Genomic DNA, 15603 nt, shown 5'->3' with positions numbered 1-15603 from the left:
ATATTCTATCTGCAGCACATTTTCACTCTCTTGGTGTCTGCCAGAAATTCACCATTTTAGTTTAGAAGGTCATCTAGTTCCGAATCATTTTTCAAGAGTTTCTCAATTTCTAAATTTGAAAATTGGTACGTATCAGCCATTTATCTCAGTTTCACTGTTTACATTTTTTACACTCATATCAATGCAGAAATATGTAAATATAGATTGCCACAAAGAAACAGGAACATCTACATCTACATCACTACATCTACATCACTACTCTGCAATTCACATTTAAGTGCTTGGCAGAGGGTTCATCGAACCACAATCATACTATCTCTCTACTATTCCACTCCCGAACAGCGAGCGGGAAAAACGAACACCTAAACCTTTCTGTTCGAGCTCTGATTTCTCTTATTTTATTTTGATGATCATTCCTACCTATGTAGGTTGGGCTCAACAAAATATTTTCGCATTCGGAAGAGAAAGTTGGTGACTGAAATTTCGTAAAAAGCTCTCGCCGCGACGAAAAACGTCTATGCTGTAATGACTTCCATCCCAACTCGTGTATCATATCTGCCACACTCTCTCCTCTATAACGCGATAATACAAAACGAGCTGCCCTTCTTTGCACCCTCTCGATGTCCTCCGTCAATCCCACCTGGTAAGGATCCCACACCGCGCAGCAATATTCTAACAGAGGACGAACAAGTGTAGTGTAAGCTGTCTCTTTAGTGGGCTTGTTGCATCTTCTAAGTGTCCTGCCAATGAAACGCAACCTTTGGCTCGCCTTCCCGACAATATTATCTATGTGGTCCTTCCAACTGAAGTTGTTCGTAATTTTAACACCCAGGTACTTAGTTGAATTGACAGCCTTGAGAATTGTACTATTTATCGAGTAATCGAATTCCAACGGAGTTCTTTTGGAACTCATGTGGATCATCTCACACTTTTCGTTATTTAGCGTCAACTGCCACCTGACACACCATACAGCAATCTTTTCTAAATCGCTTTGCAGCTGATACTGGTCTTCGGATGACCTTACTAGACGGTAAATTACAGCATCATCTGCGAACAGTCTAAGAGAACTGCTCAGATTGTCACCCAGGTCATTTATATAGATCAGGAACAGTAGAGGTCCCAGGACGCTTCCCTGGGGAACACCTGATATCACTTCAGTTTTACTCGATGATTTGCCGTCTATTACTACGAACTGCGACCTTCCTGACAGGAAATCACGAATCCAGTCGCACAACTGAGACGATACCCCATAGCTCCGCAGCTTGATTAGAAGTCGCTTGTGAGGAACGGTGTCAAAAGCTTTCCGGAAATCTGGAAATACGGAATCAACTTGAGATCCCCTGTCGATAGCAGCCATTACTTCGTGCGAATAAAGAGCTAGCTGCGTTGCACAAGAGCGATGTTTTCTGAAGCCATGCTGATTACGTGTCAATAGATCGTTCTCTTCGAGGTGATTCATAATGTTTGAATACAGTATATGCTCAAAACCCTACTGCAAACCGACGTCAATGATATAGGTCTGTAGTTAAATGGATTACTCCTACTACCCTTCTTGAACACTGGTGCGACCTGCGCAATTTTCCAATCTGTAGGTACAGATCTATGGGTGAGCGAGCGGTTGTATATGAGTGCTAAGTAGGGAGCTATAGTATCAGCGTAATCTGAAAGGAACCTAATCGGTATACAATCTGGACCTGAAGACTTGCCCGTATCAAGCGATTTGAGTTGCTTCGCAACCCCTAAGGTATCTACTTCTAAGAAACTCATGCTAGCAGATGTTCGTGTTTCAAATTCTGGAATATTCCATTCGTCTTCCCTGGTGAAGGAATTTCAGAAAACTGCGTTCAATAACTCCGCTTTAGCGGCACAGTCGTCGATAACAGTACCATCGGCACTGCGCAGCGAAGGTATTGACTGCGTCTTGCCGCTTGTGTACTTTACATACGACCAGAATTTCTTCGGATTTTCTACCAAATTTCGAGACAATGTTTCGTTGTGGAACCTATTAAAGGCATCTCGCATCGAAGTACGTGCCGAATTTCGCGCGTCTGTAAATTTTAGCCCATCTTCAGGATTTCGCGTTCTTCTGAACTTCGCATGCTTTTTCCGTTGCCTCTGCAACAGCGTTCGGACCTTTTTTGTGTACCACGGGGGATCCGTTCCATCTCTTACCAATTTATGAGGTATGAATATCTCAATTGCTGTTGCTACTATATCTTTGAATTTGAGCCACATCTCGTCTACATTCGCATAGTCAGTTCGGAAGGAATGGAAATTGTCTTTTAGGAAGGCTTCAAGTGGCACTTTATCCGCTTTTTTAAATAAAATTATTTTGCGTTTGTTTCTGATGGATTTGGAAGAAATGGTATTGAGCCTAGCTACAATGACCTTGTGATCACTAATCCCTGTATCAGTCATGATGCTCTCTATCAGCTCTGGATTGTTTGTGGCCAAGAGGTCAAGTGTGTTTTCGCAACCATTTACAATTCGCGTGTGTTCAGTGGACTAACTGCTCGAAATAATTTCAGAGAATGCATTTAGGACAATCTCGGAAGACGTTTTCTGCCTACCACCGGTTTTGAACAAGTATTTTTGCCAACATACCGAGGGTAGGTTGAAGTCCCCACCAACTATAACCGTATGAGTGGGGTATTTATTTGTTACGAGACTCAAACTTTCTCTGAACTGTTCCGCAACTGTATCATCGGAGTCTGGGGGTTGGTAGAAGGAGCCAATTATTAACTTAATTCGGCTGTTAAGTATAACCTCCACCCACACCAATTCGCACGGAGTATCTACTTCGACTTCACTACAAGATAAACCACTACTGACAGACACCAACACTCCACCACCAATTCTGCCTAATCTATCTTTCCTGAACACCGTCTGAGACTTCGTAAAAATTTCTGCAGAACTTATTTCAGGCTTTAGCCAGCTTTCTGTACCTATAACGATATCAGCTTCTGTGCTTTCTATTAGCGCTTGAAGCTCAGGGACTTTTCCAGCGCAACTACAACAGTTTACAACTATAATTCCGACTGTTCCTTGATCCAAGCACGTCCTGTAATTGCCAAGCACCCTTTGACATTGCAGCCCATCCCGCACTTTCCCGAGGCCTTCTAACCTAAAAAACCGCCCAGTCCATGCCACACAGCCTCCGCTACCCGTGTAGCCGCCAGCTGAGTGTAGTGAACTCCTGACATTTGAAGTTGATGTTAGCAGCCCTGCAGGTTTGGAATAAGTGGGGGGAAAACACCATATTGTCAAGTACTAACAGACGTATAGTTGCGGAGGAGTGGTGCAGAGCGTGCATTCACTACGAGTGCGTATTACTGGCACAGTGACAGTGTGACAGCTGCACAAAAGTGTGTTTCAGCACCATTACGGAATCCCACCCTGTCATTACGCTCCTTCTTCTCACACAATCCAAACATTGAGTTTATGAATTTGAAGATACTGGTTTGGCTTTCAAAATAAAATAGAGCCTAGTATATGTGTGCATCATTTTATATACTCCAGAAAACATTGATGCTGTGTAATCTGCAGTGATACGGAGTTCTGGTTGTTTCGAGCAAAAAATTGCCTCGTCATTGGGACTGGCACTGGAGTAAGTGAAGAATACTCCATAGCCTTAATTCCATCCTGACAAGGTTCATATTGTTCAAGAACTGAAACTTAATGATTCTGTGTTGCAAATACAATGTTGTGAAAACCTGTCGATTAGAATCAATGAAGATGCTAACTTCATTGAAAACTTCTGGATGTCACATGAGGTCCATTTTTTACCTAAGTGGATACATGAATAAACAGAAGATGCGTTACTGGGTTCAGACAAATCCTGTCACGCTTCACTATTGTCAGCTGCACAAGTTTCTGCATGGTATGCAGTGTCATATCGTGGAGTGATAGGCTGTTGCTTCTTCGAAGAAGAAGGCTCAGCTGTCAGTGTGATACCCCAACATTATGTCAATATGATACAGACATTTTTAACAGCTCCATTCTCTTCCGAATCTTGACATTCAGCACACTTGGTTTCAACAAGATGGGGCCACCACACACACTGGTTGCAGTGAAATGTCTGAGGGTCACGTAATTTCAAGGAATGCTGACATCGCTTAGCTTCTCTGATGTCCAGACCTCTCAGTCTGTGAGTGCTTTTTATGGGGACGTCTGAAGAGTGCTGTACACTAGATTAAACCATCAGACCTTGCTTAGCTCGAGACTCAGGTTGCATGTAAGTTGCCAATATATCCAAGAATACATTGCGCTGTGCTGAGCAAATTCTTCAGAATTAAAGTACTAAATGTGTATAGTGAAAAGTGTAGTGATGCAATTTTTAAAAGTGATGCCTAATGAAATTGTAGAATCCATGTTTCAGCATCAAATAAACTTTTTTAAGTTTCCTTGATTTTTTTTCTGTTTATTTCAATTTTTTTTCTCATTTTTGCTATGCCACACATCTAGGAGATAATTTCTCGTGTGCTTGTTACACATATTTGCACTCACAGTCATGCAACATGCTCCCCCCCCCCCCCCCCCCCCCCCCCTCTCTCTCTCTCTCTCTCTCTCTCTCTCTCTCTCTCTCTGATCCATATTTGAAGTGTAAATGAAGTTCGTAATCAGATACCTGTCTTACAAGGTATCCCATGGAATATTATTTCTTGAACAACTACAAAAAATCAGTTTTGTATATATTGTTTTCATTATGAGCTGTACCTGGAATAACCACAGATAAGTGATTCATTTGAAGTTGTGAAAAATAGTGAAATAAAACTGACTCTCACATGCAGCAACAGTGCTTCAGGTGAATTAGGGACTTCGACCTGGAAACCTAAGAGAAATATTCTGATGAAAGGAAGTCACCATTCTGCGATTAGATACCAGCATCACCATAGCTGCAATAAATAAATTGACTGCAGCTTGGAAATTGTCTGCACAAATGTTTACAGACTTGTGAACCTCTACTAGGAAACCACCACCAATTGACCTGCATGCATACCTTATGGCAGGTGAGAAGGTGTACCATTTGTCAGTGAGGAGAACACTTTCATAAAAAATGCACATTTTTTAGTGCAGTGGCGGACTACCTGGGCTTTAAATGTGTAGCTTTTGTTGTATGTGAATCATTGGTTATTAATGTCAGTTTTGTAGCCTCATAACTGAGAAAGCATGTCCTTACTACTTACTCAGACCTTTTTGAAAGTGAATAAGTTTGGCTTACTATTGTTCTAGTAAAGACTAATTCTCCAAAAATGAAAGGTATTCTCAGACAACACTCTGATCACTATAACTCTAAATCTAATCTTTGTGAATTTTCGGAAAGTAGAGACCAGCATGAAGATATTCAGATTACTTTAGACAATTTCCTTTAATCTATTCATTGAAACTAGTTAAAGATCAATCTCAGGCAGAATTGTTCATCAAGAGCTTGAAGATAGCTTAATTTGACTCTTTCTACCTCCTGCCAGTTTTTTAGGTCTTACAGTTCGTACAAGAATAAACCAAGAAACTTTTACATTTTACCTCATTTCTTTCTAAAAGAGTAAATGAGACAATAAAAACTGTCACTACAGATCAGTCAGTATCCAAGCTATCATACAATGAAGTGTGATGTACAAGTTGCCACTAGCTCTTCATCCACTTTAAGCCCAGATTTGTGGAAAAGTTTTTAATGGTGAACTAAAACTGAATTGCTCTCTAAACTAAGAATTTAAGTTTATGCATAAGATTACTAAATGTATTTACAGAATGACTGCTATTTCAAGCTAGAAGTACAAATTTATTGTTGTACTGCTTGTAGCTTTTAAGCTGATTTCATGAAAATGTTGTGTGTAATTTTGTACTCACAAGGAGGTCCCTAGAGGTGCTACTGATTTTTTGAAACCATCTATACAGTAAGGATATGAATATAATAGAGGGAAACATTCGACGTGGGAAAAATATTTCTAAAAACAAAGATGATGTGACTTACCAAACAAAAGCGCTGGCAGGTCGATAGACACACAAACAAACACACAAAATTCAAGCTTTCGCAACCAACAGTTGCTTCTTCAGGAAAGAGGGAAGGAGAGGGAAAGACGAAAGGATGTGGGTTTTAAGGGAGAGGGTAAGGAGTCATTCCAATCCCGGGAGCGGAAAGACTTACATTAGTGGGAAAAAAAGACAGGTGTACACTCGCGCGCACACACACACACACACACACACACACACACACACACACACACACACACATCCATCCGCACATACACAGACACAAGCAGACATTTGTAAAGGCGAAGAGTTCGGGCAGAGATGTCAGTCGAGGCGGAAGTACAGAGGCAAAGAAGTTATTGAAAGACAGGTGAGGTATGAGCGGCGGCAACTTGAAATTAGCGGAGGTTGAGGCCTGGCGGGTATCGCGAAGAGAGGATATACTGAAGGGCGAGTTCCCATCTCCGGAGTTTGGATAGGTTGGTGTTGGTGGGAAGTATCCAGATAACCCGGACGGTGTAACACTGTGCCAAGATGTGCTGGCCATGCACCAAGGCATGTTTAGCCACAGGGTGATCCTCATTACCAACAAACACTGTCTGCCTGTGTCCATTCAGTTTGTTGCTGGTCATTCCCACATAGAAAGCGTCACAGTGTAGGCAGGTCAGTTGGTAAATCACGTGGGTGCTTTCACACGTGGCTCTTCCTTTGATCGTGTACACCTTCCGGGTTACAGGACTGGAGTAGGCGGTGGTGGGAGGGTGCATAAGACAGGTTTTACACCGGGGGCGGTTACAAGGGTAGGAGCCAGAGGGTAGGGAAGGTGGTTTGGGGATTTCATAGGGATGAACTAAGAAGTTACGAAGGTTAGGTGGACGGCGGAAAGACACTCTTGGTGGAGTGAGGAGGATTTCATGAAGGATGGATCTCATTTTGGAGCAGGATTTTAGGAAGTCGTATCCCTGCTGGAGACCCACATTCAGAGTCCGATCCAGTCCCGGAAAGTATCCTGTCACAAGTGGGGCACTTTTGTGGTTCTTCTGTGGGAGGTCCTGGGTTTGAGGGGATGAGGAAGTGGCTCTGGTTATTTGCTTCTGTACCAGGTCAAGAGGGTAGTTGCGGGATGCGAAAGCTGTTTTCATGTTGTTGGTGTAATGGTTCAGGGATTCAGGACTGGAGCAGATTCGTTTGCCACGAAGACCTAGGCTGTAGGGAAGAGCCGTTTGATATGGAATGGGTGGCAGCTGTCATAACGGAGGTACTGTTGCTTGTTAGTGGGTTTGATGTGGACGGATGTGTGAAGCTGGTTATTGGACAGATGGAGGTCAACATCAAGGAAATTGGCATGGGATTTGGAGTAGGATCAGGTGAATCTGATGGAACCAAAGGAGTTCAAGTTTAAGAGGAAATTCTGGAGTTGTTGTTCACTGTGAGTCCAGATCATGAAGATGTCATTAATAAATCTGTACCAAACTTTGGTTTGGTAGGCCTGGGTAACCAAGAAGGCTTCCTCTAAGCGACCCATGAATAGGTTGGCGTATGAGGGGGCCATCCTGGTACCCATGGCTGTTCCCTTTACTTGTTGGTATGTCTGGCCTTCAAAAGTGAACAAGTTGTGGGTCAGGATGAAGCTGACTAAGGTAATGAGGAAAGAGGTTTTAGGTAGGGTGGCAGGTGATCAGCATGAAAGGAAGTGCTCCATCGCAGCGAGGCCCTGGACGTGCAGAATATTTGTGTATAACGAAGTGGCATCAATGCTAACAAGGATAGTTTCCGGGGGTAATAGATTGGGTAAGGATTCCAGGCGTTCGAGAAAGTGGTTGGTGTCTTTGATGAAGGATGGGAGACTGCATGTAATGGGTTGAAGGTGTTGATCTACGTAGGCAGAGATACGTTCTGAGGGGGCTTGGTAACCAGCTACAATGGGGCGGCCGAGATGATGGGGTTTGTGAATTTTAGGAAGAAGGTAGAAGGTAGGGGTACGGGGTGTCGGTGGGGTCAGGAGGTTGATGGAGTCAGGTGAAAGGTTTTGTAGGGGGCCTAAGGTTCTGAGGATTCCTTGAAGCTCCGCCTGGACATCAGGAATGGGATTACCTTGGCAAACTTTGTATGTGGTGTTGTCTGAAAGCTGACGCAGTCCCTCAGCCACATACTCCCAACGATCAAGTACCATTGTCATGGAACCCTTGTCCGCCGGAAGAATGACGATGGATCGGTGAGCCTTCAGATCCCGGATAGCTTGGGCTTCAGCAGTGGTGATGTTGGGAGTAGGATTAAGGTTTTTTAAGAAGGATTGAGAGGCAAGACTGGAAGTCAGAAATTCCTGGAAGGTTTGGAGAGGGTAATTTTGAGGAAGAGGAGGTGGGTCTTTCTGTGACGAGGACAGAACTGTTCCAGGCAGGGTTCAATTTGGATAGTGTCTTGGGGAGTTGGATCATTAGGAGTAGGATTAGGATCATTTCTCTTCGTGGCAAAGTGATATTTCCAGCAGAGAGTACGAGTGTAGGACAGTAACTTTTTGACGAGGGGTGTTTGGTTGAATCTGGGAGTGGAGCTGAAGGTGAGGCCTTTGGATAGGACAGAGGTTTTGGATTGGGAGAGAGGTTTGGAGGAAAGGTTAACTACTGAATTAGGGTTTTGTGGTTCCAGATTGTGTTGATTGGAATTCTGAGGTTTTGGAGGGAGTTAAGCTGGAAGTGGGAGATTGAGTAGATGAGAGAGACTGGGTTTGTGTGCAATGAGAGGAGGTTGAGGTTTGCTGGAAAGGTTGTGAAGGGTGGGTTGCCTGTCCGGAGGTGGGAAACCAGGAGATTGGATAGTTTTTTGAGGTGGAGGGTGGCATGCTGTTCTAATTTGCGGTTGGCCTGTAGGAGGAGCAACTATCCTCTTCATAATATTGTCAAATATGAAATTATTTGTATTTGCTGTGCTGCAATGTCAAAAATGTATGTTTCATTGCAAAATGTAAATTTTTTGGATGGTAATCTAACAAATATGTAAAATATAAATTTGTATTACATTATTGACAAAATTGCACAGATGTAGGTTTATATAAAGGAAGGGATAATAAGTAAAACAAAATTCAAGCAAAATGAGGAATTGAAATAATAAATGCAATAACCTGGATGAAGATATATGATGATATAATGGAATAAATTAAATCAAAGCAAATGCATAAAAAGAATTAAAATCACATGAACAGAGATTCCAAGTGGAAAGAGAATGATATGAAGAAAAAATGAGGGCAAATGAAAAAGTTGAAGTGGTGATTAAAATGATGTGACAGAGAAATAGAAATACAAAAATTACATTTAAACCAATTAATTGAATAAAAATATTTATCTAAGTCATTTTGATAGAGATTAAAAGCTAAAAAATTTCAATGTGCCTGATGAGATTAAAAACCCACAACATTTTGCATTGGAGGATTGTACCTTAACCATTGTGTTATGCAACCAACTTATATAACATTCCTTTTTCTAAAGGGATAGAGCAACACATGAAATTCCAAAATTTTAAAACACACTGCTCTTCTTTGGATCTTCTTCATTTCCTCTGTGAAACCTATCTGGTACAGATCCAAGACTGATGAGCAGTATTCAAATATTGGTCAAATAAGGGTTTTGTAAGCTACCTTGTTCATCAGTTGAACTACACTTCTTGAGATTTTTTCCAGTGAATCTCAGTCTGACATCTGCCTTACCTGCGATTAGTTTAATACGGTTGTTCCACTTTAAACTGCCCTGTACACACACTCCCAGATATTTAATGGTTGTGACTGCTTCCAGTGACAATTCTGTAATGTTGTAATTGTACAGTAATGTGTCTTCCTGCCTATTCATGCACAATGTATTACATTTGCTTATGTTTGATAGCCTAACAAATTTCATAGACTGTGTTACCTCCTACAGGTTGTATTTGAAGGAGACTCCTTGCAACTACGATGTCGTGCTCCCAGCATCACCCAAGACAGAGGTGTCACTTTTATTACTTGGATCAAGGAAAGTACTACTGCATCAAATACAAACTCTCTTATAGAAAGCAGCATGTTGCAGGATTCGGGTCTTGTTGAAAGGTAAGTAACTGCTACTGTCTTGGGCCTTTTATTCCTCATATGTGTGATATACAGTAGAACCCAATATTCCAGACAAATTGGAGGCTTGGTGTGTTTGGATTCAGAAATGGTTGGATTAACTGAAAAAAAGAAAAGAAAAAAATGCACTGTATGTATACAAATAAGGTTACCATCCACAAGGCAGTTTGCATAGTAACCCATATCACACCAGAAAATCCCTCCCATACAGCCTGGCCATCCGGGGATGGCATATCTGCAGTGATAAGAACTCCCTTGCTCAATATACTAAGGATCTCACCGAGACCTTCATTATCCCCAAGACCTAGTTCATAAACAGATCTGCTGCGCCCGTTCCCCCTCACACCCCCAAATCCTCCCACCACCTCCAGGAACTAGCCACAAAGGAGTGCCACCTTCGTCACCTAGTACCAGCCCGGACTGGAAAAACTGAACCGTATCTTTTACCAGAGCTTTGGTTACCTGTCATGTCCCTGAAATGATGACATCCTGCCCGAGACCCTTCCCACCCCTCCTAAAGTGGTGTTCCATTGACCACCTAATCTTCACAATATCCTAGTCCATCCCTATGCCATTCCCAATCCCAACACCTTGCCACATGGATCATAAATTCGTGGAAGACCCTGGTGAGCAAGACCTGCTCAGCACTTCCTACTCGAGTCCTATCACAGGTTTATCCTTCCACATGAGGGATCAAGCCCCCTGTGAAAGCAGACATGTCATTTACCAGCTCTGCTGCAGTCATTGCACAGCTTTTTATATTGATATAATTACTTACCAACTGTCCACCAGGATGAACGTCCACCACCAATCTGTGGACAAGAACACAGTAGACTACTCTGTGGCACAACATTCAGCTGAACATAAAATGCTTGATTCCAATGGCTGCTTCCCTACCTAGCTCATCTGGATCCTCCCCTCCACACTCAGCTTTTCTGAACTGTTCAGATGGGAGTTATCCTTACAACATGTTCTCCACTCCCGCAATTATCGTGGTCTCAACCTATGGTAACATACTGTCCCCACACTCTATCCAATAGTTTCCAGCCACTCTGTCCTATCATCTCCTCCGCAATCTTGTCTCCCTGCCACTTTGCTTGTCACCCTCTGCCAATATACCTGTCCATCTTTCCCCACTCCTATCTACATCTACATGACATCTACATGACTACTCTGCAATTCACGTTTAAGTGCTTGGCAGAGGGTTCATCGAACCACAATCATACTATCTCTCTACTATTCCACTCCCTAACAGCGCGCGGGAAAACGAACACCTAAACCTTTCTGTTTGAGCTCTGATTTCTCTTATTTTATTTTGATGATCATTCCCACCTATGTAGGTTGGGCTCAACAAAATATTTTCGCATTCAGAAGAGAAAGTTGGTGACTGAAATTTCGTAAATAGATCTCGCCGCGACGAAAAACGTCTTTGCTGTAATGACTTCCATCCCAATTCGCGTATCATATCTGACACACTCTCTCCGCTATTATGCGATAATACAAAACGAGCTGCCCTTTTTTGCACCCTTTCGCTGTCCTCTGTCAATCCCACCTGGTAAGGATCCCACACCGCGCAGCAATATTCTAACAGAGGATGAACGAGTGTAGTGTAAGCTGTCTCTTTAGTGGACTTGTTGCATCTTCTAAGTGTCCTGCCAATGAAATGCAACCTTTGGCTCGCCTTCCCCACAATATTATCTATGTGGTCTTTCCAACTGAAGTTGTTTGTAATTTTAACACCCAGGTACTTAGTTGAATTGACAGCCTTGAGAATTGTACTATTTATCGAGTAATCGACTTCCAACGGATTTCTTTTGGAACTCATGTATACACCTCACACTTTTCGTTATTTAGCATCAACTGCCACCTGCCACACCATACAGCAATCTTTTCTAAATCGCTTTGCAACTGATACTGGTCTTCGGATGACCTTACTAGATGGTAAATTACAGCATAATCTGTGAACACCCTAAGAGAACTGCTCAGATTGTCACCCAGGTCATTTATATAGATCAGGAACAGCAGAGGTCCCAGGACACTTCCCTGGGGAACACCTTATATCACTTCTGTTTTACTCAATGATTTGCCATCTATTACTACGAACTGCGAACTTCCTGACAGGAAATCACGAATCCAGTCGCACAACTGAGACGATACCCCATAGGCCCGCAGCTTGGTTAGAAGTCACTTTTTTTCCATCTTCATGCCACACAATCTCCTGATGTTGCACCTCTTTGTGTTCTAGTCACTGCACACTCCATCAGACAGCATTTGCCTCTCTGCCCACCCTTACAGTACTAACTCTTCTGCTTCCCCACCTCCTCCACATTGCTTCTTGTATCCCACGTGATAGTGGCATTCTGCCCCAAGCTGCCAGAGTTGGCAATCATGTTTGCAGGAGGTGTGCTCGCATGTGTGTGTATTTTTCTTTTGTTGATGGAGGCTATGGCCGAAAGCTTTATGTGTCTTTTAATTGTCTCTGTCTGAAGACTTAATGTGTCTTTCTTTTTATAAGTTGCAATCTATCTTCCTACATTGTGGTTAATTAAACTAGTCCATTTCAGTGGATTATACTTTTGCTTTTCTACACCAACATGCTGACCACCTAAACATAATTTAATCATTGTTACTAAAAATGTGTGACCTGTTTGTGTAACATCTTCACACGTATGCATATAAAGTTGTTTTTGCCTACATTTGTGAACTGGCTACCTTGTAATGATTATAGATGTCAGTTAGTAATGAATCACAGTCATCTTTCTAATAATTGATGCCTCTTCTTTGTTGTATAGTGTATATTTGTACGCTGCCTGCATCCTCGCTAAATGCCTAGCATTTTTTCCTGATTCTTATGTGTGTTTGTGTACACCTCATCAGTCAAGAAATTTCAGCTTATTTATGTACATTTCATACTTGTTGTTGCTATGCAGTTTCTAACTTTCGTAAAACTAGTTTGACATTTTTGTTTACGAAACATCGGGCATTACGCCCATGGCACCACCTTGTAATCCCTGCCCTCTGGTAGGCAACATAGTCTTCCTTTCCCCTCCATCTCCCTATGATTGCTACTAGTCTGTCAGCTTATGTTACATATACACTATGTGATCAAAAGTATCCTGAGACCTGGCTGAATATGACTTACAAGTTCATGGCACCCTCCATCAGTAAAATGTTGTTGGCCCACCCTTAGGTTGATGACAGCTTCCACTCTTGCAGGCATACGTTCAATCAGGTGCTGGAAGGTTTCTTGGGGAATGGCAGCCCATTCTTCACGGATTGCTGCACTGAGGAGAGGTTTCGATGTCGGTCGGTGTGGCCTGGCACTAAGTCAGCGTTCCAAACATCCCAAAGGTTTTCTTTAGGATTGAGGTCAGGACTCTGTGCAGGCCAGTCCATTACAGGGATGTTATTGTCATGTAAGCACTCCACCACAGGCTGTGCATTATGAACAGGTCCTCGATCTTGTTGAAAGATGCAGTTGCCATCCCCGTATTGCTCTTCAATAGTGGGAAGCAAGAAGTTGCTTAAAACATCAGTGTAGGCCTGTGCGGTGATAGTGCCACACAAAACAGCAGGGGGTGCAAGCCCCCTCCATGAAAAACATGACCACACCATAAAAGCATTGCCTCTGAATTTTACTGTTGGCACTACATATGCTGGCAGATGGCATTCACCATACCGACTCCCCGCCATAGGATCGCCTCATTGTGTACCGTGATTTGTCACTCCACAAAACGTTTTTCCACTGTTCAGTCATTCAATGTTTATGCCCCTGATACCAAGGGAGGCATCGTTAGGCATGTACCGGCGTGATGTGTGGCTTATGAGCAGCCGCTCGACCATAAAATCCAAGTTTTCTCACTTCACGCCTAACTGTCGTGGTACTTGCAGTTAATCCTGATGCATTTTGGAATGCCTGTGTGATGGTCTGGATAGATGTCTGCCTATTACATATTATGACCCTCTTCAAATGTCGGTGGTCTCTGTCAGCCAGCAGATGAGGTCAGCCTATACGCTTTTGTGCTATATGTGTCCCTTCACGTTTCCACTACACTGTCACATCGAAAACAGAGGACCTAGTGATGTTTAGGAGTGTGGAAATCTCATGTACAGACGTGGGATACAAGTGACACCCAATCACCAGACCATGTTTGAAATCTGTGAATTCCGTAGACCACCCCATCCTCCTCTCTCATGATATCTAGTGACTACTAAGGTCACTGATAAGGAGTACCTGGCAGTAGATGGCAGCACAATGCACCTATATGAAAAGCGTATGTTTTTGGGGGGTGTCCGGATACTTTTGATCACATAGTATACAACTAATAATGCTTTTATCATGCGACTCTGTGCACTTGGACAGGTTTCATTTATTGGATTTTGTACTTTGTTAATGCCTATTATATTTTTTCATGTTCTGTGTACAAATTTGTTCTCATCTTACTTTTTAGTTATCTGATGATGGAAATAAACCTGAAATGCATCAAGTGAGCAATTTGAGTAATAAAGTCATTTTTCACAAACATTATCACTTTTTTTAAGTGATGTAGTCAGCTCCCATACAGTACTGCATTGTAATTTATGCTTGGTTTGTAATTTTATACGGTTCTAGGCGCTACTAGTGCTACGGTCGCAGGTTCGAATCCTGCCTTGGGCATGGATGTGTGTGATGTCCTTAGGTTAGTTAGGTTTAAGTAGTTCTAAGTTCTAGGGGACTGATGACCACAGATGTTAAGTCCAATAGTGCTCAGAGCCATTTGAACCAATTTTTTGTAATTTTATAATACATTTGCAGCTCAAATTTTTCCCTTTCTTTCAGCTCACTTGACATTCAGCACCTGTCTCAAGAACATAGTGGACAATGGAACTGCATTTTGGTGTCCGATCAAGGAAATCAGACACAAGCAATTACTTTAATTGTAATATCAAAAGAAACTAAATACTGCCCCCAGACAGGTACTTTACTTTTTCAGTCTTTTTATAATGCTCTGTCATTCCTTACAGCAATCCCAAATACATAATTGTGACCCTGAACGCCAAAATGCTTATGAGTTGAGTGAAATTGGAAAGTATTCAGTGTAGATAGGCTTGTTCTGAAATGTATTATTTAGCTGTATATTGTATAATTTTTTTATGTATCTGTTAATTAATAGTTCTGAATAAACAATGTTGAATGGAGTAGTCAGAGTGTGGTAGAAAGAAACACATGTTGTCAGGATATCGTCCTTTTACCAACAACAATAAAATTACAGTGACACAGCTTGCAGCTAACAGTCAGTTTCAAAGTATTGTGTCAAATTAACAATAAAGTCATGTATCTAAATACAAAGACGATGTGACTTGCCAAACGAAAACGCTGGCAGGTCGATAGACACACAAACAAACTGTATATTCATAACAATAAAGTCATAGTGATATAGCCTGTACCTAACTCGTCAGGGGTACATAGGGGGCAGTTAATGAGATAGTCAGTTAAAAAGAAAGGATCTGACAGATTGTTTACTAAATCAGAGTAAGAGATTGGACTTTTTAACATATTA

General features: G+C 42.1%; 1 protein-coding gene across 2 annotated transcripts in view; it reads left to right on the top strand.

Annotated features, from left to right (window-relative positions):
- The window catches only part of LOC126365995 (adhesion G protein-coupled receptor A3), a 172360-nt gene that overhangs the window by 75969 nt on the left and 80788 nt on the right, over nucleotides 1–15603 (top strand). For both annotated transcript variants that reach the window (XM_050008817.1, XM_050008818.1), the window contains 2 exons: nucleotides 9882–10045; nucleotides 14883–15019. In XM_050008817.1, coding sequence (XP_049864774.1) covers nucleotides 9882–10045; nucleotides 14883–15019 — 301 coding nt within the window. The remainder of the gene's footprint in view (nucleotides 1–9881; nucleotides 10046–14882; nucleotides 15020–15603) is intronic.

The sequence above is a fragment of the Schistocerca gregaria genome, chromosome 4 (genome assembly GCF_023897955.1).
Source record: "Schistocerca gregaria isolate iqSchGreg1 chromosome 4, iqSchGreg1.2, whole genome shotgun sequence".
Taxonomy (NCBI): Eukaryota; Metazoa; Arthropoda; class Insecta; order Orthoptera; family Acrididae; genus Schistocerca; species Schistocerca gregaria.
Note: the sequence above shows the minus strand (reverse complement) of the source record. Positions and strands in the feature narration are given on the sequence as shown.